This window comes from Adiantum capillus-veneris, chromosome 26, assembly GCF_014529385.1.
Source record: "Adiantum capillus-veneris isolate H3 chromosome 26, ASM1452938v2, whole genome shotgun sequence".
Lineage (NCBI taxonomy): Eukaryota > Viridiplantae > Streptophyta > Polypodiopsida > Polypodiales > Pteridaceae > Adiantum > Adiantum capillus-veneris.
The window spans coordinates 130901641-130926972 of NC_140956.1; the positions used below are offsets into that span (position 1 = coordinate 130901641).

At 48.4% G+C, this 25332-nt stretch overlaps 1 protein-coding gene across 2 annotated transcripts in view; it reads left to right on the forward strand.

Moving 5' to 3' along the window:
- Positions 1-25332, forward strand: part of RECQL3 (DEAD/DEAH box RNA helicase family protein) — a 156182-nt gene that overhangs the window by 79740 nt on the left and 51110 nt on the right. The window contains exons 10-11 of one of the 2 annotated variants that reach the window (XM_086502269.1): positions 23685-23837; positions 23919-24019. In XM_086502269.1, the coding sequence (XP_086358395.1) occupies positions 23685-23837; positions 23919-24019 (254 nt within the window). The remainder of the gene's footprint in view (positions 1-23684; positions 23838-23918; positions 24020-25332) is intronic. The other variant, XM_086502268.1, reaches the window with a different exon arrangement.

Below are 25332 nucleotides of genomic sequence, written 5' to 3' on the forward strand. Positions count from 1 at the left end.
AAGTCGGCCCAATTGAAGGAAAGGGGCACGCCTTCTTCTGCTTTCTCTAGGTGTGCGGTCAACTGTGCCTCTTGCCATGCGTGATACCGATTAATGGCATCACCGGTAAGATACATGGCTGCCGTCAAAACCTTGCTATTTCGTGTTTTCTTAGTTGTCGCAAAGTAAGCATTAAATTGATGCAACCAAAAATGAATAATAGTAGCATCCATCTTACCGTCATACTTACTGAACGTCAACTTCTCAGTGACCGGGTTGGTGGAATCCGCTTCTCGACTTCTGCTAACTAATTTGATTCGCCCACATTCTTGAGTGGCTCGTACTTCGAGGTGAGCACCTATAGGACCAACTCTTGCATGCATTGGTCTCTCTGCGCCTCACGTTCTAATTCCAAGGCCGCTCGTCTTTCTTCAGCCGCCGAGCGCGCTTGCTCACGATCACGCTCCAAGGCTACCCTTCTTTCTTCACGCTCGCGATCCAAATCTGCCTTTCTTTCCCGCAATCCAAGACTTCCTTTCTTTCTTCGGCCGCTAAGCGCGCTTGATTACGCTCGCGATCCAAGGTGGCAGGTTGCATCTCTTGTTGTAGCATCATGTCCATCATGGACTTGACCAAAGCCTCCATAGGATTTGGTGCAACCCGTGGTATAGATGGGGAAGGGGGAGGGTCGGAAAAACCTCTTGGTGGGGAAAATTCTTCTTCGCCACCTCCATGCTCATCACTTTCACGCGAAGTATCCATTCCGCTTTGGGTGATGACCATACGCTGAGATCTTGGGTACTTAAGTTCACGAGGAACTTGGGTTCTTGTGGTTCTTGGGTTCTTGAGTTCTTTTTGTAGCTTGCAATCTGTGTTAGAGAAGGCTTTTCTCTTACCCGAGCTCGACTCTTCCCTGCGGGCACACCCCTTGGTGGCCTTGCGCTCACACGAAGGTTGCTTTTTCCCACCTCACGTCGATTGGCCGGCCCCCAAGTACACGGTCCGCTCTCAATGAGTGAAAAGAGGAACAAGGGGAGGCCGGACAAGCCCTTCTTTCTTGGGTCACGTGTCACTCTTCAAAAACACGATTAGGAATCAACACACCCAAGTGGACTTGGGTTATGTGCGACCACAACAAGCAAAAAAAATTCTTGTGGTTCTTTCCTTGGCCTGCGCAGGCCGTGCATGTCCAGGCACTTAGAGTAGTTGCATATCCTCTGGTTGCACACAACATGATCATCAACATGACAGGCAGTACCTATCATGAGCATTTTACAGTGCACAAAACTCATTTCCCCTATTTTATCCATTTTTCACTTATTATTAATAAGTGACTTTGTTGGGAAACTGGGTAGGGCAAATTTGCTAAGTTCTATAAAAGAAACCTAGCGCTAGCACTATTTGGCAGAAGAGGCAACAGAAGTCTACCAACTTACAATGCACCTTCTCAGCAAGATTGGCAGGAGACTCAGCGTTTTCAGCCACAAGATAGCCTGGCGTTTTGGACTTCCCAGATCAGCCAGTGTTTTCCAGATCCCAGCCCTAGTGTTAGCAAACTGCAGATTCAGCCTTGCGTTTTTGCAGTTTGCAGATTGCATTAGCGTTTGCGGATTTCTGGCGTTAGATCAGCCCTAGCATCAACGTTTTCAGCTTTCTTTACTTGGACACTGCAAGAACAGCCCCTAGCCTCGTAGATCTTATCTACCCGCAATAGATCCTCGCCGCACCGTCGTTTTCAGTTTAAGCCCGCTGTCTGTAGATTTCAGGATCTGCGTTTTCAGCGCATCGTCGTCGCGTTGTCGCCGTCGCCGTCCTCATCGACACACTGTAGAATTCGGCAGAAAGTTAGGATTTGCAGATTTTAACCCGCTGTCCTCGTCGTCATCATTGTCGTCGACATCGTCGGCAAGTCCATTGCATCTAGACCATTGTACTAGATTTGTGCAATCAATAGCATAGACCTCTCTCGCCATAGAGAGGGGGGCCTTGGAGGAGGGTTTGAGAACCGTCTGGCGTCGTCTCTCTCTCTCTCTCTCTCTCTCTCTCTCTCAATCTCAGCACCTTCATTCACAATGTCATTCTTGATCCATATCTCCCTGATGTATAGCTGCCAGAGATCCTGTCTGAGAACTCGATTCCTCTCGGTGTGTGAGAAGCGTATATGAGGGGAGTCAGGATCATACTAAAAAGGAGGCAGATCTGTGATGTGGAAAGCCATGGGATGTAAACCACTCTATGACCTGTGAGTACCATGCCCTCGTGTCCCTCTCCTGATGCAGCTGCATCGATGCCTCAAAAGCTTTGCAGGTGAGTCTGTCTGGTGGGAGCTCTCGCATGTGCTGGATGAAGCAAACTATCTGAAAGAGGGCCTCTACTAGCATCGTTGGTGCAATTAACTTTGCTTTAATGATGTAGAGAGATAGTGATAGCCCTTGTGCCCATACTGCAGCGGCATACGCCGTAGCAGGTGTGACTAGTGTGAAAAAGATGCCTCTTGGTACGGGGCTCCTGGAAGTGGGCCTGATGGCATCTGCGCTCTAAGGTGGCAAGCGTTGCATATCCTCGTGTAAGACGGTCTTGGGTTGCCTGGGCCATGCCCGCCTGCTATTGTGAGTACTGCTCTGCTCCGAACTGTCCTCGAGGCCTGACACTCTGGTTCATCTGGCGGGCCCGCTGCTTTTGCATCTTTGAGGCTCGTCATGTACCACCAGCAAAGACAGTTTGGGATCTTTGACTAGAGCTCATCCATACTCTCAGAGGACAGTTCGAGAGACTCCACGGCAGCTCCAACTGCACGCGGGAGCATAGAGAGGCTTTCCTTGGACTCTGGCACCCTGGGCCTTTCTTTCACCATGGTCCAAGGTGTGCTCAGATGGCACTATTGTCCACGTGTGTGGCTTTTCCCTCCTCCCATCTCTTGATTTAGCCTCATTGTACATATGCTGTTTTTTCATTGGGAGAGTCTCCCCCTCAGGATTGTTGTAGCCCTCTCTTGTAGAGGTGGTTGTAGTCCTATGGGCAGTTTCATTAACTAATAGAAGGATCTTTTTCTCGGAATAAAAAAGTATGATCCCTCTCCGCCTGCTCGTAGGATGTAATATGAGATACCAAATAGAGTCAGGGAAAGGGGGCATCCTTGCTTCACACTAATGGTGCTAGCAATGGGATCTGATAATCCACCTGGGCATCGCACTCTACCTATGACCTGTGCATACAAAGAATGGATGGCCCATATCATCTCTGATGGTATCTGTAGCTCCTGAAGGCGGTGAAAGAGTTCTGGGGATGGTGTCAAAGGCTTTGTGGAAATCCACAAAGCAGCAGTAGAGTCTCCTCTTCCGTGCTTTCGCTCTGTCGATCGAGCAGCGAAGCACGAAAATGTGGTTGATAGTCGAGAAAGTGCGTCGAAAGCCTACCTGTCCTGGTGTGCGTAGCCCTGATGCTTCTGCATATGTGCTAAGCTCTGCCTCAAGAACTGCCCCATACAATTTGGCCAATGTGTGACCAATCATGATAGTCCTGTAGTTCCTTGGATCCAGGGTTTGTGGATAGGCACAATGGTGTGCAAAGTCCACTCCTCTGGTAGTCCCTGAACCAAAGCGTGGTTGAAGAGACGTGCTATCAAGGGGGAGAGAGTGTCTGTTGCATATATCAAGTGCTCACTCTGTAGTCCAGTGTGATCTGTTGAGCAGCCATGCTGAAAGCGCCGAATGGCCCTCTCCACCATACTAGATGTGAAGAAAGTCGAGGTGATAGGTCGGGGATCAGATGGCTTTGGGATTAGTGGCTGCCGAGGTATTTGGTATAAGCGCTCGGCATAGTCATGCCAGATCTGGGGGTCCTCGAGGGGGGTGGTGGGGCGTCGCTCTCTCAGAATCCTCCATGCTGTGGCGCAATCTGTAGTCATGAGAAGGTGGTAAAGTTCAAGCTCCTGCGCCTACTCGAAGGCCCGCCGTTTACGGCGTGATGGCCTTCAACTGTCGCCTGACCTCTCTCTCGGTGATCGCCTCCAAGGCTTGTCGAGCCCGTAGCTGTCTGTAAAGATCTTTGCACTCCCCGTTGTACCATTGGTTCTAGGGCATCGTCCCAAAGGGTGGGCGTTGACCACTATGGGTAGTGTGTGGAAAGCAGCTGAGGGCTGAGGTGTGTAAAACTGCAGAGAGCTGGCTAGTGAGGGTAGAGAGTGGTGTGTCTGGGTCGAGAGTGTAGATCCCCTCATATACCTGTGATGAGTAAACTCTGGCTAGCTCATGTGTGAAGTGTATAGTGGTGTGTGGTGTGGGTGGTGTGTGTGGGATAGGTGAGCCAGTTAAAGAGAGTGTAGATCCCCTCATATACCTGTGATGAGTAAACTCTGGCTAGCTCATGTGTGAAGTGTATAGTGGTGTGTGGTGTGGGTGGTGTGTGTGAGATAGATGAGCCAGTGAAAGAGAGGGCGAGATATGTGTGGTCAGCTCCAATAGGTAATGGTGGGATGGTGAGGATGTGAGTAGGTGGGCTGCCTCCCTGAAGCCGATGATGTAATCCATTGTACTACCTCCGTTGGCTATTGATGGCGGTATACAAGTCAAGCTGCTGGAAGATGGCCATTGCACCATCCCGTTATAAATAACGAGACGGTGCTGTGATCCCGGGCGAAGTAGGTGTCTCCCATATGGTGTGGGTGTGGTGGTATCTCTGGAGATCCTCTCTGCCCTCGTGTATCCTCCATGGTGGAGAGTAGCTTTGAGTCGTCGAAGTCGTAAATATCGCACTGTCTACTCTGTGTCTTGGTGTTGAAATCCACCGTGAGGAAGACTTCACCCAGTCTAGAGTACTCCATGATCTCCTCCGTGAGAGATGCATATGGTGAGTGTGTATCGTCCTCCTCCTCTCCTCTGTGTGTATGAACCTCCTTCGTCTCTCCTCCGCTTGCTTGTAAAGTAGCAAATGACAATGTAGAGGATGTGCTCCTCAGATATCTCAATTCGTATCCACACATAGCGTACCTCTGGATCGCAGGCTACTATCTGTATCCTGCTATGAAGTGAGTGGTGCTAGAGGACGGCTACTCCGCCAAATCCTCTAGAGGTGTTGTGCTGTGTATACTTCCTGTGTGTAGACTCCCACTGATAGTCCTGGACTCGGGGTAGACCTCTCTCTGAGCTCTCTTGTGTCTTTGGGAGTAGGATGATGTATACCATGCATCACCTCTTCCAGTCTCCTTGGGTGTGTCCATAGAGAGCCGTTGCAGTTCCAAACTGCCATGTGTATCTCCTCGTAGAGTGTCCCATAGGCCACGAGTCCCTATGCTATGGCCTTGCCATCAATGATGACTCGGCCATCTCTATATGAGTCTCTCTTCCCCTCCTTGCGGGCTTGGTGTACTCTAGGCATGCATGTGCGCCAGAGTGCCACTTGCATGGGTGTTTGAGATCGTCATATAGGTAGATGGGTGGTCCATCAAGCCCTCTCAAGATCACCCTCTTGCGAAGGCCACGAGTCCGTGCTTCTTCTTCGGAGAAGTGTAGGATGAGGGCTCTCTTCCTTGTAAGGTCTTTACCCGCTCTCCAAGCTTTGATGAAAGGGGGGAGGACTTCCTCCTTTTGTGCCTCCTCTTTTGCCTCCTCCTTGATGTTCTTCTTCACTACCTCGACCCACCCTCTTTAGTGGCTTCTAATTTGTCCTCGATGCTAGCGGTCAAAGCTTTGGTCAGTTCCTCTTTGAGGGCTTCCTTTGTGTCTGTGGTCATCTCTCCTTCTTCGGGGGTGAGAGATGCGATCAAGGCTTTGAGGAGCTCGATTTGTTCTCTCATGTCCTCCCTCTCTTTTGTGCGTTCTTCTCGCCTCTTCCGCCATTCCTCCTCCTCTTGCTCTCTCTCCATCTCCCATCTCCCATCTCTCCTTCTCTTTCTTCCATGCTTCTCTTCCTGTGTGGTAGGTTTCTCCCTCCTCCTCGAGCGTGGAGAGGCGGTTGATGATGGTGTTAAGGGCAGAGTCTGTCATCCTCTTGTTTTCCTTGATTGTGGCGTGTAGTTTGTTGTCCATCTTCGAGAGACACACACACACACACACACACACACACACACACACACACACAGATAGATAGAGAGAGAGAGAGAGAGAGAGAGAGAGAGAGAGAGAGAGAGAGAGAGAGAGAGAGAGAGAGAGAGAGAGAGAGAGAGAGAGAGAGAGAGAGAGAGAGAAAAGCCTTTTTAACGTCTATGTGAGGCCGAAGTTGGCCTATGAGACAGATCAAGTATACATGTGTGTATGTCCTCTGTCCATCGGTGAAGAAAAAATAGTTCACACTGGTACAAAGTAAAAGAGAGAAGGACGTCTGGTGGGTGGAGCTCTAGTATTAGGGATATGTGCATGTCTATATGCCAAGTGTAGTACAACCATGCAAATGCATCAATCTAGCTAGCTCCATACTGTGCTAATGGGGGCGTGTAAAATGTAGTACATAGGAGGGTCGGGAGCAAAGTCTACCCTGATGAACGCCTTTGGGTGAGCCATCATCTGGGCAGTGTCTTCATCCGGCGTCTGGCATCTTGATGAGTGGTCTCTCCAAGAGTCCGCTGTGCCCGCAACCGGCGATAGAGGTCTCTGCACACATCATCGTGCCAGCGGTCCTGTAGCATAGTCCCCGGGGGGGGGGGGGGGGGCAGTGGCCTGTATGGGTGGTGTGCGGGAAAGAGCTGATTGCTGATGTCTGAAGACAAATGTGATGTGGGTGGCCAACATAGGTAGCGGTGTAGAGGGTGGAGGAGGAGGAGTCTCTTCTCAACCTCCTATGCCGAGTATAAGGGGGCTAGCTCATGTGAAATGGATCGTGGTGTGTGGGGTGCATGTCATGGGTTGTGGGATGTGGCGTCGCCAGTGAAGGAGAGTGCAAGATAGGTGTGGTCGGCTCTAATCGGTATGGGTGGGATGGTGAAACAGCTAAGTAGGTGGGTGGCCTCTCTGGGTCCCATGATGTAATCCACGGTACGCCCCCCCGGTTGCAACTCCATGTGGTATGCATGTCAGTCCTCCTGAAGTATGCCATTGTGCCATCTCGTTATAAATAACGAGGCGGTGCTGAGAGCCTAATCTGAGCAAATGATGGCCGTACCGTGTGGTGTGTGTTGTGTCTGCTGACTCTCTCATGGTGGCCTCCTCCTTTATGGCGAATAGTGCCACCGGGTCCTCTGTGTCGTATGTCTCACACTGATTCCTGCATGTCCTGACATTGAAGTCTCTCATAAGGAAGACTTCCCCTAGTGTAGAGTACTCAATAATCTCATCTGACAGGTATGTGTATGGGGATGATCTCTCCTCCCTCTCCCTTGCTGTCTCTGTAGTAGCAAATCTGGAGCCTGAGGGAGCGAAGTAACAGAGGGTGATGTAGATAGTCCTGGCCTTCGATAGCTCAAAGCGGATCCAGAGGTAACGGGCCTGTGGGTCTCGTGCAACAATCTGTATCCTGCTCCAAAGTCCCTGTCTGAAGAGTATAGCCGCCCCTCTTGACCCTCGTGTGGTGGCTGGCGGATGCTCTTTCGATCTGAGGACTCCCACTGAAAGGCCTGGATCTTTGGTGGACTCCGCTCTCGACTCTCATGTGTCTCTGCTAGAAGAATGATGTCTCTTCCTCTCATCACCTCCTCAAGCCTCTCTCGTTGTGTCCATAGATCCCCGTTGTAGTTCCAAACTGCGAGGTGGATCTCCTCATGTGTCCGATAGGCCGCGAGTCCCTATGCGATGGTCTTGCCATCAATGATGACCCTACCATCTTGGTATACGGCCTTCTTCCCTTCTTTACGAGCTTTCTCTACTCTAGGCATGCATGCTGACGGTGGTCTTGTGGCATCTTCGTGAGGTCGTTGTCAAGGTAGATAGGGGGCCCCTCGAGCCCTCTCAGGATAACCCTCTTTCGGATGAAGGATGTTCGAGACTCCTCGGAGGTGAATTGGAGGATGAGGGCTTTTTTTTGTGGATCTTTGCCGGGTCTCCAAGCTTTGGAGAAGGGTGGCTCCTCTTCTTCTTTGTACCCGAGCTTCATGCAAAGGACTTTCCCATCACTCTCGGGTGTGGACCCCTCTTCTACGATGCTAGTCACTCGTGCATTGAGGCGGCGGGCTTGTCGCATCTTCTCTTTCTCAATGGTTGTGCGTATGATGAGCCCCTTATCTATTTGGGCTTCCGCTTTCGCCTCCTTTTTTATGTTCTTCTTGACTACTTCAACCCATCCTTCCTTGGTAGCCTCCAATTTATCGTCGATGCTTGCCGTGAGAGCTTTGGTGATCTCCTCCTTGAGGGCTTCCTTGGCTTCTGCTTTGATCTCTCCTCCTTTAGGGGTGAGGGATGCGATAGAAGCACGGAGGAGGTCGATTTTCTCCTTAAGCTCTTCCTTTTCTTTCTTCTATTCTTCTTTCTCTTTCTCTCTCTTTTCCTCCCACTTCTCCTTCTCCTTCTTCCATGCTTCTTCTCCTTGGTCAATCCTTCAACCTCTTTCCCAAGCTTGTATAGCCGATTAGTGAAGACATTGAGGGTATCTGCGATGTAGGAATTCTCTGGCTTGGTCACCTCCGGCAGTTTGGTCGCCTCCTCCTTCGGCATGCCGGGCCCTTTTTGGGGGGAGGGGGGGTAAATGCAGAATGTAGTTATCACGGAGCAGCAGGCAGCGCGAGCGCACGCAGGGCAGCAGCAGCGTGAGCGTAAGGGAGCAGACAGCAGGAGAGAGAGAGAGAGAGAGAGAGAGAGAGAGAGAGAGAGAGAGAGAGAGAGAGAGAGAGAGAGAGAGAGAGAGAGAGAGAGAAAATGAAAATGAAATGAAATGTTATATTAATGTCTTCAAAAGGCCAAAGTGACCTATGAGACCTAAAAGTTACAATGTGGTGGATCTGATACAAAGTCAGAGTAATAAAAGTAACAAAATGAAATGAGAATGACAATATGACAAAATGACTAAATGACTGCTATGGAATGCTAAACTCCAAGGTGTGAACTAATCAGCTAGCTGGGATAACTAAAATCACAAGAGATCCAGCATCGGTCGCTGGTGGATCCCATCAATCTCCTCCATGGTCAGTAGTCTGACCCGGCGTCGTGCATGTCGGGCCAAAGTGATCCGAATCCGCTGATGCAGCCTCCGTCGGTGCTGTGTAGTCCTCCGTAGTCGCGGGTGTCTGGATCTCCCCAGCTCGGTCGCCCGGTCGATCAGTGTGCCTCTGGCGTGAGGCGGCGAGCTCTGCTGTGGTAGTAACTCCTCCGGGTGTCCAGTGTCTGCTCTAAAGAAGTCTGTGATCTGTCTCTGAGACTGGCTAGCCTCTCCTCTCATGAGGCTCTCTCTGTGTCTGCGCAGCTCGAGCAAAAACAAACCCAAGCATCTTTGATCCTCGTACCGCATGACTCTGGAGAGTGGTCCATAGCCCTCTCTGAACAAGCAGTGGAAGCGGCCTCGTATCTTGTAGTAGACGGGGCAGTGGCATGTGTAGTGCAACTCTGCCTCAGGCTCTATGTCACATAGGGGGCATGTCCTGGCCTCTGCTGCTGGTACTCCGCTGTATCTCCTAGTCTCGATCCGCAGCTGGTGTGAAGATGTGTGGCCAATAGCACATCGTACCCCATGAGACAAGTGGGTGTCCATGTACCTGGGCCTCGTCACGAAACCGTCCTCCGTAAGCTGGAGAAGATGCTATGTGTAGAAAGCCATCTTCGTGCCCAGCTCCTGTGCTGGCTGTATCCATGTCCTCCTGGTGTCTAGCTGAGTCAGGTCCTGGCGGATGAGCCTGGTGATCTCGGACTGTGTAAGAGTCAGAGAGGGTGCATCCAGTGAGTACTGGAAAGGAGGCAATCTGTCTATGCTGAACCCATGTGCCTGAAACCATGATGTCATCTCCCCATACCAGCATGTTGTATCTCCCTGCATGGCTAATTGTCGAGAGGACTCAAGTGCAAGGCGGGCATATCTGTCTCTGGGAAGTTCCCACATGCGGTGTATGAAGGAGACAGATCTGGTGAGCGCCTCAACTACTAGTGGGGGGGCAGCTAGCTCTGCTCGGACAATGGCACGTGGTACTGAAGCCTTGGCTCTAATGAGCCGCGAGATCATAGAGACCAAAGGCTTCTCCATGTCCCCCCATCCATCAGTGCGGCCTGTCCTCCCGTGATGATCCAATGAAGGTCCCCAAATCTCAACTCCATAAAGCAATGCAGAAGCCACTTAAGTGTCAAAGAGCCAGAGCTTCGTCCGAGGCTCCTGAAACTGAACCTGTGAACACATCCTTTCCAATCTACCCAGTGCTGCTTGGGCTTTGGTCAATCTAGTCTCTGCTGCCCTCCTTAGTGAAAATGCTGGCCCACTAAAAACCACTCCAAGTTAAGTATAAGCATCTGTATACGCCACTGTCTCCTGGCCGTATGTGAATGCGGGCGCTGACCTCCTGATCCACTGTGGGGTGGTATTAAATACCATGCCCTTGGTTTTACCAAGGTTGACGGACAAACCACTTTCCTGAGCAAACCTATGCAAAGCATCCAAGTGACGTTGCATCCTCTCCGGAGAGTCGGAGATCAACACAATATCATCTGCATATAACAATAGTGGAATCCATGTCCCTGCCAGTTGTGCACCTCTATCACCATCTCTCTCAATGTAGTCAGAAACCTCATCCACATACATACCAAATAGAGTAGGAGAGAGCGGGCAACCCTGCTTCAGCCCAATAGTGGAGTGAACCTTTGTGGATAGACCCTCTGAGGTGCGTACATGCCCCCCTACTGACCTGGGGAGAGAGAGAGAGAGAGAGAGAGAGAGAGAGAGAGAGAGAGAGAGAGAGAGAGAGAGAGAGAGAGAGAGAGATCTATTAACGTCCTTTAGGAGGCCGAACTCGACCTATAGGACAAAACAGATACATCCATCTATTATGGGGTCTAGTTCATCAGGAAGGGAAAAGAAAAAAAACCAAAATTCACAGTAGCTCAGTGCTTCATGGTCATGAGCTTACTGTTATACAGTGCTTCCAGGCTTTTGTGACTCATAAAAGCTTAGTTTGAGATAAGGGGTGATAATCCATGAATTTACATCAAAATATAAGGAGAGATAATCTCTACTTTGGGGGTGTGGGATTCTTGAATTCTCTAATGAGTGCTTTTCCAGCTCTATATACTGCCCATTTTCCTTCTTTCCTTGCTTCACTTACTTTTGCTAATTCACTGGCTCGATCCTTAAGCTGCAAAGGGGTGAGTTCATCTGAAATCCACACTTTAGTGCCTTGTAGTGATTTTGTTTGCTTCATCACAGCTATCTTCTCCTCCATAGTATCATAATGTACTGCTGCTTGCTTCCCTTTGGCCTCCACGTAGATTGGATCTCCAAGGTCCACAAAAGGCACTGCTTTTCCTAACTTGTGCTTCCATATGGTTGTTTCTGTCATGTATTCGTCCTCTTCTATGACAACTTGGGTCCAATCATCCGGCATACCACCAATCCTGATAACTTTTTTATTTGCCTGCACTTGGTCTCTTTCTTGCATTTCTGAGATAACTTTTGATACTAAAGTGTGGGTTACCTCTGTAGGTGCTGAATTCATGTTTGCCTCATTGTTCTCTTCCTTGTGTGTATGTTCTTGCTGTTCTTTGAGTTGTAGCTGTGCTTCTAACCGCAAGATTTTCTCATCTTTTGTAGCTATGTCTGCTTTCATTAGGGTAAGCTCGGTTTGTACCTTTTTGAGTTCTTGAAGCAGGTAGGTTTCCCATTGCGATGGTTTTGATAGGGGTGGTGGGATTGGTGGTCCTCCCATCTTCACAGCAGTAGAGAAAGTCATCTTCTCCATATCTGTGGGTGGATGGTTCTGTACTGTGGGTCTGATTTTTTTTTTTTTTTTGGGCCTTGGCCCCTTAGCCCCCACAGGGTGCCCACATACCCCAAGGGGGCTCAAAAAACAGATGGCTGCTGTGTGTTTTTTGCTGGCGCGCAGAAGAGAGAGAGCTATTGGCGGGGCTGAGGGGCTGATGTGGGACTGAGAAGCTGCTGCGCGAGGGGCTGAGGAGAGAGGGCTGAGGGGCTGACGAAGGACTGAGAAGCTGCGCGCGGGGCTGGTGGACCGAGGCCTGAGAGAGAGAGAAAGAAAGAAAGAAGAAAGAAAGATTTTTAACGTCTATGTCAGGCCGAAATCGGCCTATGAGACAAATCAAATGTACATGGTGTGTATGTCATCCGTCTATCGGAAAGACAAATGAAACAAAACTGATACAGAAAGAGAGAAATGAAATGAAATGAAATGTTATATTAACGTCTTCAAAAGGCCAAAATGACCTATGAGACCAATCAGTTACAAAATAGTGAATCTAATACCATGTCTGGGTACAAAAGAACTAGAAAAGAACTAGAAGTGGAACAAAATACTACTACTACTACTACAATCTAAAACTACGTGGGTGTAGCAGCTGATACAATAGGTACCCGGTAAACTGGATGTAACAGTGTGTGAAACAAAGATGGAAGAAATGGTGAGGATCCATCCTCATCTGCACTCTGGATTTCGAGAGAGTATGGCTCGAATCTTCTGTTGAGAGAGAGAGAGAGAGAGAGAGAGAGAGAGAGAGAGAGAGAGATGAAATGAAATGAAATGTTATATTAACGTCTTCAAAAGGCCAGAATGACCTATGAGACCAAATTGATACAAAAGTGGTGAATCTGTTACAATGTCTGGGTACCTTAGTACTAAAGTACTAAGTGTGAAAAGTGCGAAAATAAATGTGAAAAACTAAATACAAAGTATTAAATAAACTTCTTAGGAGCATTCTGGGTGTCTGGCTAGAATGCTTCTAATCCTTTTTTGTAGTCTCCTCCGGTGAAGTGTGCTTCTGCATCTCGGTCGCGGTCGTCTCGATTTCCTAAGCTCAATCGCCCTATCAATGAGGGTGCCTTTGGTATGAATGTGGGTACTCCTTTGTGCTGGCTGCTGGCCTCTTGCTTCTCCTTCCACTCCTGCTTCTCTCGATGTGAAGAAATCTGTGATCTGCCTCTGAGGCTGTAGTGCTCTTTGTCTTCTCATTAGATTATCCCTGTGCCGATGTAGTTCCAGTAGGTACAAGCCTAAGCATCTTTGATCTTGGTATTGCATGACTCTATCTAGAGGTCCAAAGCCTTCTTTAAATAGGCAATGGAAACGCCCTCTGTCTCCGGCTCCATTCTGCATAACTTGCAAATTCTGCTCTCAGGTTGGATTCCCCTAAATCTGCCAAATTCAATTTCCAGCTGGCGTGAGGATGTACGAATCTGACCAATAGCACATCTCAAACCATGAGACAGGTGGGTATCCATGTAGCTCGGGCGAATCACAAATCCATCTTCAGATAGCTGTACGAAGTTTTCTTTGTAGTCGGCCATCTTCGTGCCCAATTCTTGTGTAGGGTCTACCCATGTCCTCTTAGTATCCAACTGTATAAGATCCTGACGGATGATTTTATTAATCTCCGTTCGTGTAATTGCCAGTGATGGAGCCTCAAGAGAGTATTGGAAGGGGGGTAATCTTTCCATACTGAACCCGTGTCTCTCAAACCACGAGGACAGTTGCGCATACCAGCATGATGTATCCCCTTTCGTTGCTAATTGTCGAGAGGATTCGAGGGCCAGTCTAGTATATCGGCAATAATTTGTATCCCACAAACCATGTATGAAGGACACTGATCTGGTAAGAGCTTCAATTTCTATCGGAGGGGCAGCTAGTTCCGCTCGGGTAATCGCGTGTGGTACGGAGGCCTTGGCTCTAATCATTCGGGAAATCATAGATACCAAAGGTCTCTCCATTGACTTCCAATTATCCTAATCCACAGATGGTCCCCAAATCTGGACCCCATAAAGCATAGCTGAAGCCACCACAGTATCAAAGAGCCAAAGTTTTGTTCGTGGTTCCTGAAACTGCACTTGTGAACACATCCTCTCCAACCCTCCCAAGGCCGCAGAGGCTTTGGACAATCTAGCATCCGCTGCTTTCTTAAGAGTAAACTTCGGTCCTGCAAATACCACACCAAGGTATGTGTATGCATCTTTGTACTCTACTGTAGCCTGGCCATATGCAAATGTAGGTGCAGATCTCCTAACCCACTGCGGTGTGGTGTTAAACACCATAACTTTGGTTTTACCCAAGTTTACCGATAGTCCACTGTCTCCGCGAATTTATGTAATGCATCTAGCTGCCTCTGCATTCCATCTGGTGATTCTGCTATCAATACAATATCATCTGCATACAACAACAAAGGGATCCATGACCCTGCAAGTTGAGCACCTTTGTCACCCTCTCTATCAATGTAATCTGATACCTCATCTATGTACATACCAAATAAAGTAGGGGACAGTGGGCATCCCTGCTTTACTCCAACGGTGGAATGAACAATGTCAGAATCCCCTTCTGGAGTGCGTACATAACCAGTTACTGACCCGTATAAGGCCACGATCCCCCAAATAATCTCTTTGGGGACCCCTAACTCTTGCATCCTGCGCATCAATCTGGCCCTTGCTACTGTATCAAAAGCTTTCCGAAAATCCACAAAGCAACAATACATCCTTCTCCCGCTTGCTCTTCCTTCCTCAATAATGGCTCTGAGCGTAAGAATATGATCTAAAGTGGAATAACCCCTCCTGAATCCAGCTTGTCCTGTTGCCCTTATGCCCTCATTCTGTGCCCATCTACTAAATTTTTGTATAAGAATGGATGCGTACAGTGGGGTCGATGTGTGACCTACCATAATGGTACGGTAGTTCCCGGGTATCATAGGATCCCCTGACTTGAAAATAGGTACTAATAGTAGATAAATTCCAAGATTCAGGTAATCCTTCACACATGACCCGATTAAACAGACGAGCAAGGACTTCTGAAAGTAGATCCCTGGCATGGATCAGATGTTCTGCTACTAAACCATCATGATCATATGCTCTTCTTGTCTTCATCTTATCAATGGCTTTTTTCACCATTTCCGTAGTAAAGAAAGTACTAGTAGCAGGGCATGGCTCTAGCGGATCTGGTAATGGAGGCTGTCCAGATACCATATATAATGATGTTACATATTGACCCCAAATCTCAGGAGAAGTAATTGTCGGAGGCAGTGAGTGCCCGTGAAATAAACGCCAGGCCTCATGTGAGTCCTGAATCAAGAAGAGCTGATATAAATCCTTCTCCAGTTTGGTTAAAAATGCCCTTTTCTTACGACGTACTATACGCCGAAGAGCAATGCGAGACTGCTTATATGTGATGATCCCAAGTGTAAGCTCTTTCTAAGACTTGGGTTCTCGTCTCTCTGCATTCCTCATCATACCAACTGTTTTGAGGCATGTTCCTAGATCCTCTCTTCTGATCAGGTTGAGTATGTGGGTATGCCTCTTGTGCTGCTCCATGTAGTATCTCTGTTAACTGAGAAGTAATCTCCTCTACAATATATACTGGCTCGGCTGCCCATATCCTATTATAGATCTTTTCCACATAGATTGAATCAGTCTCTGGCGTGAAAGTATATCTTGTGTGTGTCTTCTTCCGTTGTACTTGAGAGGCATTGTATTGGAAGGAGATTGATAAGGTCAAGAGAGCATGATCCACTGCAATCCCAACCGGTCTGGGTCCCACCTTAAAGTCCTCGATACTAGAAATAAAGCTTGGTGAAGTTATGACATAATCCACTGTACTGGCCCCATGCCTGTGCGGGAAGCATGTGAATCCCCCAGATAAAGGGAAATTTTCTAGACCATGAAGTATGGCCAAACCATGTATAGTCGCATCTCCATGAGATGTCTCCCATATTCAGTGTGTTCTTTATCCTGTGAGTTTCTAGTAAGCCCCTCCTGTGATAAATCCACTTCTCTGAGCATTTCCACAGAAGTATCATAGAATACTTCTTGAGAGTTGGCCGTTCTGGCATTAAAGTCTCCTAAGAGAACGATGTCTCCATCTCTAGAGAACTCCCATATGTCATTATTCAATATGGAGAAAGGGGACTGTCCTTTAGGTGAGAGTAGACTGATGTACTTGGAGGGAAGTAGCATATAGCGATATATAGAAATCTACCTATTTCGGCTCTCACTCTCACCCACATATACCTTGCTTGCTCGTCTTTCCTGATAATCTGTAGTAGTGGTTTCAGCTCCTCTTTAAATAAGACTGCTACTCCTCCTGAACCCCGGCTACCCCGTAGAGATCTCTTGTCTGGTCGACCAACAGTTTCCCATAAATAACCCTTCACATGTGGCATAAGCTGTCCCGGTATCTGGTGTGTCTCTGAGTAGACAACTATGTCTCTGTCCCTAAAGCTGTCTTCAAAGGCACCTACATCTAGCCTATATGATCCATTACAATTCCACGCCGCTATCCGGAGCGTTGCCCCATAGGTCTCGCACCGTCATGATGAGCGCTTTTCCAGAACCACTACTTTCCCTCCTCTATAAAAGGCGATTTTCCCCTTTTCTCTTGCTGCCCTGATCTCTGGCATCAACTCTTGCATGTGTGCCACTTGTGCCAATGTAAGGTCATCTCCAAGGAAAATACCGGTTTTCTTAAGAGTTGGCCTCGTCTTTAGAAATTCTTTCCTTATTTCTATATTCGGGAAGCGGAGAATAAGTGCCCTATCCTTTACGTTTCCCTTCTCATCGATTCCTTTCTTGCCCACTCTCCATGCACTTGTGTGAGTAGGCTCTGTGATGCCCATGCGTTGTAGCAGTTCCTTCACTTCTTCATCTACATTCCCTTTGTCTTTGACTCCTGTGACCCGCACATGCAGAGCCCGATTCTTTCTTTTTTGCTCTTCCTCAATGGTCATATTAATAATGGTGGAGGTAGGTGTGGTCTCGGGCATCTGGGCCTTCCCTTTCTTCGCATCCTCAATCCATTTCTCTGCTTCATCAACCTTTTCTTGTGTCTTAAAAAGATGTTCCGCCCATGAAGATACCGTTTTCGATTTCTGTTCATCTCCTTCCCGTAGAGATTTCATCTGATCCTTCATGTCCTCGAGCTCCTTTAGCACCGAAGGTTGATCGTCTCCCTTCTCCTTAGTTGCAGAGTTGCAAGCCACAAGTTCTCCTTTTAGCTCCTCGATTATTGCATCTTTTTCCCCCATGTGCTTTTCCATAGTTTTTCTCCATGCTTCAAAACTTGCTACTGCCTCATCGAGTTTCTTTTGCATAACGCATTCTGTTACATTTACTTCGGCCTTGATTAGGTTTCGTAATTCCGTTTTCAAGATCTGAATTTCCTCATTCTGTATTCCCCGGATCTCTCTCCTTAGTTCTCTCATCATGCCTCCATACATGGAGTTCCTGTAGCTCTCAGCGCTCGCGTGCATTTCCTTCCTGATGTCATCCCTCATATAGTTTAGCTCTGATTTGAGCATCACCTGGACCTTCTCCATCATTAGCTCATCATGTATCCTGGAGGTTTTCCCAACTCGTAAGGATCCTGGTGATAGTACAGTATCTCTGTTTCTCCGTTTAAATGTAGCTGTTGTTTTTTTTGTGGTGGTGTAGCTATCTACACCCGGCCCTTCCCCTTCGGTAGGCGGATCCATCGAACCCGAGCCACAAATGTGGGGGAGGGTACTAGGGTGAGGGATCGAGAATAGGGCAAAACTTAAAAGTTTAACTTAAAACTTAAAAGTCTTTAAACTTTAACGTAGGAGGTATGAGGACGTTCTACGCGTAGAGATCTGCATGCGAAACCTAGTCTCTGCGCCCCTGCTGCGAGCTACCAGCCTACCCAACCTGCTACCAGTGCGCGTCCCCCATCAGCGTGACCTGTTGCCTGCACGCAAATTGCCCAACTACGCGACCTGTTGCCTGCATGCAAGTTGCCCAACTACGCGACCTGTTGCGGGGCACCTTGTGCGAACTGTTGTCTGTGCGCGCCTTAGACACCTGCGCGACCTACTACACTTGCCTTGGCCACCTGCGTGAGAGAGAGTCCTGCTCGCGTAGTGAACCTGCGTGAGAGAGAGAGAGAGAGAGAGAGAGAGAGAGAGAGAGAGAGAGAGAGAGAGAGAGAGAGAGAGAGAGAGAGAGAGAGAGAGAGAGAGAGAGAGAGAGAGAAAATGGCCCATGAGACAAGAAACTATACATCTGGTAATACATCTCTCGTCTACTGAAACAGAAAAAAGATCTACTCAACATCATAGTGATGTTTGAGTCTACAAAGCTAAAACTAAGCTAAAACTGAGAATATGTACAAATACATGACTGATCCCATCCAAATCTGAGCATCAACTTCTATCTTCCTGTCTTCTATCCCAGGATATCCCAGATGGGTAGATCTAGTATAGAGAGGCCGCTGAAAGGTGGCACTTGTCTTCGATGTCAAGCGATGATGCCTCTGATTTGGTGCAAATGGCGGGGTCTGGGTCGAGGCCCGGGTGGTCGAGGACGGCGAGTACGACCCTGTGCAGTGGCCTGATCAAGACGGACTCCTCTAGGCCTCGATGGACGTGGTCCTGAAGGTGTGGTTGTATCCATAGACGGAGTCTGTGTCCCAAGGTCCTCACCCTCTCTACTGAAGAAGTCACGCATAGTGCGCCGTCGATCTGTTGGTGGAGAACTGTCTTGTAATAGTTTGTCCTTGTGCCTCCTCAGCTCTAGTAAAAAGAGTCTGAGGCATCTCTGGTCCTCATAATCCATCACCCGACGTAATGGTCCAAAGCCCTCTCTGAAAAGGCAATGGTATCTCCCCCTGATCTCGTAATAGACTGTGCAGCGGCAAATGTAATGCTCCTCAGATTCCACCTCTTGGTGGCATAGCTGACATGTCCTATCTGTCCGGGCCATCTGCATGTATCTGCCTGTCTGGATGTGTAGTTGATGGGAGGAGGTACGAATCTGTCCAATGGCACTGCGCAACCCATGTGAGAGATGTACATCCATGTATGCTGGCCGAATCACAAAACCCTCCAACGAAACATGCAAGAAGTGGTCCCTGTAATGGGCCATCTTCGTGCCTAATGGCTCTTGAGGTCGCTGCCAGGTCCTTTCTGTCTCCAGCTGCACAATATCTGATTTTATCACCTGGTTGCGCTCAGTGCGCGTAAGCTGGAGGTGCGGGCAGTCCAAGCTATACTGGAAGGGTGGAAGTGCATCCATCTGTAGTCCATGTCTCCCAAACCATGCGTGCATCTGTGCATACCAACAATCATGAACCCCATCTTCTGCTAACTGTCTGGAGGAATCTAGTGCCAATCTCGAATATCTCTCTGGGGGGAGCTCCCATATGCGATGTAGGCCACACTCTGAAATATGGCCTCTGTCACTATGGAGGATGTTGCCATCTCAGCTTTGACAATAGCATGTGGTATTGATGCCTTGCACCGGATCATCTGTGCAATCATCGTAACTAGTGGTCTCTCCATACGCCTCCACTCCTCTGTACTGAGGCTAGGCCCCCACACCATGGATCCATACAACAATGCCGGGGTGACCAACGAATTGAACAACCAAAGCTTCGTGCGCGGCTCCTGAAACTGTACATGAGCACACTATCTCTCAAGCCTCCCCAAAGCTGCGAAGCCCCTGTCCAACCTAGCATCTGCTGCTTGCTTCAATGAGAAGCGCGGGCCTGTAAAAGTCACTCCTAAGTATACATAAGACCGTACCTGCTCCACCATCTCCCCTCTAAATGTGAACTGATGCTCTACTCGAGTGACCCATGCCTGTGTGGTGTTGAACACCATAACCTTGGTTTTCCCAAGGTTCATTGTCAAGTCCCTATCTGCACAAAATCTCTGGAGAGCATCCAACTGTCTCTGTAGCCCCTCTGGAAGTCCGAAATCAATACCACATCGTTTGCATACAAAAGAAGTGGTATCATCACCCCTGCCAGGTTGGATCCTGCATCACCATATGTATCCACATACTCTGAGAGCTCATCGATGTAAATCCCAAAGAGAGTGGGAGACAGTGGGCATCCCTGTTTCACCCCAATGGTACTTTCAATAGCATCTGAAAGTCCACCTGGGGCCCTCACCCTCCCAGTCACCGACTCATAGAATGCATAAATCCCCCATCGGATAGCCTTTGGAACTCCTATATCCTGTAGCCTCTGTATCAAACGAAATCTCGGGACAGAATCAAATGCCTTGCGGAAGTCCACAAAGCAACAATATAGTCTCCTCCTATCTCCCTCTGCCCGCCGCTCCTCTATCAATGCCCGAAGAGTCAGTATGTGATCCATAGTGGAGAACCCTCGCCGAAAACTAGCCTGTCCTCTAGCTCTGTGGCCATGTCTCTCTGCCCAGACACTGAGCTCTCTCTCTACGATAGACCCATAAATCTTGGCCAAATAATGCCCAATCATAATGGTCCTATAGTTGCCCTGTACCATCGGATCCCCACTTTTGAAAAGTGGGACTATGGTATTGGCCGTCCAACTGGCTGGAAAGCCCTCACAAACCGCCCTGTTAAACATGTGTGCCAAAAGGGGGGCCAGTTCCCTACATGCATAGATGAAGTGCTCACCCACTAGCCCATCCTGATCTTGGGCTCTCCCATGCTGTAATCTGCTGATGGCCTCTGCTACCATATGTACAGTAAAGAAGTCGCTCATGTGCGGTCTAATGTCCCCTGGCTGTGGAATGTGGGGCTGTCTTGGGATATCATATAGTGCCTCTGCATATGCTCTCCATGCCTCTGGGGTTGTAATGGGGGTACCCGGCTGTCTCTCCTGAAACATCCTCCATGCTCTCTTGCTGTCCTGACTCAAGAACAACTGGTATATCTCGTCCTCCAGGCGTATCAGGTAGGCCCTCTTCTTCCGCCGAATAAGACGGCAGAAGATCGTCTGTGCATGCTTATGGCTACATGTCCCACAAGCCTCCTCTCTCTGAAGCCTCTTCCGGGTCTCCCGGCACTCATCATCATACCAACTGTTGCACGGAGCAGTGCAACGCGGAGGGGCTGCTGATGCCACTGTACATGGGAAGGCCAATCCCGCTGATGCATGTAACACATGTGCCATACCCTGGGTGAGCTCATCCAATGTGCGATGCGGATCCAATACATACAGCCTATCCGACACTGTGGCCCCATAGATGTCAGTAGTCGCTGTAGTAAACTGATAATGTGGATGTCTAGGGGATGGGTCTCCCTGCAGCTCTGCATCTCCACCACCCATCAATGTGAAGCTCAAATATGCATGATCTGCTGCCAAAGCCAGGGGACGCCCTGAAATAGTAAAATCTCTGATGTCCGGAATCAGTGCATGTGATCCCATCAAGTAGTCTACCGTACTTGAACCCCCTGTGGGGTTCCAACATGTAAGAGCATCCGATCCGGGCCATCGTGGAAGGCCATTATAGATAAGCAACCCATGGGCACTGCCTAAAGCTAGAAAATGCATGCCGTATTCTGTCACATTCCCAGCATCCTGTGCCATCCTATGCATATGCAAGTCACATGGGTTCAACTCGCGGAGCATCTCGTCCTGAGTATCATACATTGCCACTTGCTCCGTGCGAGTGCGTGCATTGAAATCCTCTGCCAGAAGTATGTCCCCCATGCTTGCAAATCTCACAATATCCTCATATAACGTCAAAAACGGTGATTCCCCATGAGAAGCATAACGCGAATGGGCTGGTGGAAAATAGCATGCTGCAATGTACAAGTCCCTATTGCATCTCCTGCGTACTCGAATCCACATATAGCGTGCCTCAGGGTCTCTATGTACAATATGTACTCTGTCATGCAAGGCATCTCTATATAATACTGCCACCCCTCCTGAGCCTCGAGTACCTCCAGGCGTCCGGGGCTGTGGACGGAACACGGATTCCCATCTATAGCCACGGATGTCTGGTAGTCGTCTCCCTGCACACTGATGAGTCTCTGTATAAATAGCTAGGTCCACCTCCCTGAATGTATCCTCAAAGTATCCTGCATCTAACCTGAGCAACCCGTTACAATTCCACACCGTGCATCTCAATGTCTCATGGGCGGCTAACTGTCAACGAGCCTTCCGCTCGGCAATGATCACCCGTCCATCTCTATAAACAGCAAACTTTCCTTGTTTTCGGGCTTCCAATACCTTTGGCATACATTCCTTACGGTGTGCAACCTGGGCGGGGGTAAGATCCTCATCCAGGTAGATTTTCTCACCCTTCAATGCTGATCGTTTGGCCAGGAATGTATTCTTTTTCCCCATGTCCTCAAATTTCAGCATAAGGATACGACCCCTTTTGTCTGCCACATCCCCAACCCGCCATGCATCCAGCACTAATGACGACTCAACTCCCAATTTGCTACATAAAGCCGCGGCATCCTCCTTGGCGGTCTTTGCCTCCTCCCATCCCACCACTCTAACGCGGAGGGCCCTAACTTTGCGCTTGGCTTCCTCTTCAAGTGTAGCATTCATCACTTCCGTTTGATTAGAGGGCATGCCTTTGTTTTTCTTGACAACCTCAATCCAAGGAGCGCATTCTTTCACCTCTTTGTCCACCGCATCTTTCGCCATTTCAGCCCTGTGTGTACCTTTTTTTCAACATTCTCTTGCACTTTTGACACACTTGCTTCCACCGCTGCAATTGCCTCCTTGCTTTTTTTAATCTCATTTTCCATTGCCGTGGACACCTCCTGCTTGCATGCCTCTTTCATGGCCTTGCCTTCAGCTTTCAACCCCTCTTGTAACAATTTAAACATGTCCTTGGCCATGAAAGCGTGTATCTTTCCCTCAAGAGGGACCAATTCAGCCTTGAGTTGAGCTGTCATCTCCTTCTGTGATTTGCCTTCATATGTTTGCATCTCCTCCTTCCATTTTTCATACATAGAGATCCCAAGGGTGTGCATTTCTCCCCTAATCTCCGATTTAAATGCAGTCATACATTCCAGTATTCGGGATTCAACCTTTGCCATTTCCTCCTTCACATAAGCATACATCTCACCTTTATCCACTGGTGCAGCTCGTGTGCGGGCTGATTTTGACAATCTCTTGACTGAGATAGGCGTTTGGCCAACCTCTCTCGCTCTTCTCCGTACATACTTATTGAATGGCATTCTTATGTCAGGACTGAATGCATTGTTCAGATTAATTCCCTTCACAGGGGATACCGGGGGGGTGTCAGGATGCCCCTCAGGGTCCGAACGATCCATATCTCTCTACTGCATACCCAGAGAGAGAGAGAGAGAGAGAGAGAGAGAGAGAGAGAGAGAGAGAGAGAGAGAAAGAAAGAAAGAAAGAAAAATTTTTAACGTCTATGTCAGGCCGAAATCGGCCTATGAGACAAATCAAATGTACATGGTGTGTATGTCATCCGTCTATCGGAAAGACAAATGAAACAAAACTGATACAAAACTGAGAGAGAGAGAGAGAGAGAGAGAGAGAGAGAGAGAGAGAGAGAGAGAGAGAGAGTGAGAGACCTACCTGCGCTGCTGCTCGCTGTTGTCAATTCTCTTCTATGCTGCCTGTGTAACCTTGGATAATAGAACTGCTGTGTCCAATGACTCTGGATCCTGCGCGCTATTGCTCACCCTGCGCACGCTGCTGCAGAGAGATAGAGAGGGCCTGCTCACTTCCCTGCTGCCCTGAGACCTGCTCACGGAGAGAGCTTCCCTCACGCTGCCCTTCCCTTCACGCGTGCTGCTGCCTTCCCTTCACGCGAGAGTGCTGCTGCCTTCCCTTCACGTGTGCTGCATACCCAGAGAGAGAGAGAGAGAGAGAGAGGGAGAGAGAAGGGGGGGGGGGCAGAGAGGTAGGTTTGTAACTATCCTTCATAATTATGTATGTGCAGTTCGATATAAAGACCTGCTTAAGAATCCTTATGAAGACCTGAGGAAGTTGATCAAAGCAGATGTGGATGCATGTGCTATTGTGTATTGCCATGCTCGTACTACCTGTGACGAAGTGGGAGCTCAATTGCAGGCAGATGGTATCTCATGCAGAGGTTTGTGGGTTTCAATAGGGAATGATGATAGTGTGTTTGATAAACATAAATTTAGATCTCTCTATTTTATTTTTATTGCAGTGTACCATGCTGGTCTGGGAGACAAGGTTCGAAGTGCAGCTTTGGATGACTGGGCTTCTGGCAGAGTCCCTGTGATAGTTGGCACTGTTGCTTTTGGGTTAGTCAGAGAGTGCTTTGACATGCTCATTACTTGGCTATATCTTTCTATAACTAGGCTTGTCTGTCCTGTTGACTGATTTGAGCGTAGAATGGACATGGATAGCACTCTATAGTAGCAAGGTGGTTTGCCATACTTTTAAATAGTCCCTGTTAGAAAAATTTCAGAACATGCTTCATAGAAGGTGCCACATCAAATTGGTGACATATAGAGTAGGAGACCCTGTGGCTCCAGGCCGGACCAAGAATGGCTGTGAAGTGTGCATAACCTAACAATATATTCAAATAAAAGACGACTGGCCCAAGTAAAATTCTATAGAATTTTATGTCTCTTGTCGCAAGCAGAGATCTCACTGTACAAGGCTGCACACTCAGGCTCTCTCTCTCCGGGTATCAATTAAGGACTGAAGCAAGAGTCTCTCTACAATAGTATCTCTGTGTCTCTTCACAGAGAGTTTCTCTGTCAACTAGCCTCAGCAAGAGTGGATAGATAATTTGAAAACTAGCGAGGGTATTACTGGTGAATCTCCTGAGTTATATAAAAAACCAGAGCAGGTTGATATCACTCAGAAAGCAGTAAAACTGGTTGCAACTGCTTGAAGTAAAATCAGGTCTAGATTTTTAAAAAATCAGCTAAATTTCTGCAAGCTATCACCTGCATACATGTTATGAGAAGAAAAGAAACAATAAAACTATGAGATAATTATCAATTAGTGCATGAAAGTAGATCTTCAGCTAGAAGAATCAATGCAGATTGATCCATCTAGTAGCCAAGCAGGCTCTAATACCATGAAATGTACAAAAAGGAAAGGAAGAGGATCTCAGGCTAGGAGGACCATGTCACAAACTGATGACGTGTCAGCCACTAAAGACGAAGGGGAAAGGGGGGGGGGGGGGTTGTGGGGGTGGTAGGGCTTCCTGATCCTAAACCACTGCCAATCTGCAAATTCCGGTTGAGGGGCTGAGGGTTGAATCGGTGATGAGACGAAGGGCGGCGAGGGTCGGCCTGAATGCTGGCTGAAAAACGCTGATGTAAGGCTGCAAAAACGATGGTACTGCTGGTCCTTGAGAGGCTCTACTTCTCTGATCCTCTGCTTGACTCCGGTGCCAAGGGGCTTCATTTATAGGTCTTTCAGCCATTTGCCCTACCTACTTTTAATAAATTTCATGTCAAAGTCACTTATTAATAAATGACTTAAGTGACTGTTCATATGTCTATATGCTTCAGAGACTTAATTGTGCAAGTGAGGGTATTCAACTATGACTTGCCTGATCATGCACGTTCTTCTAGAGGCTCACAGTGCCAGGCTAGGTCCTA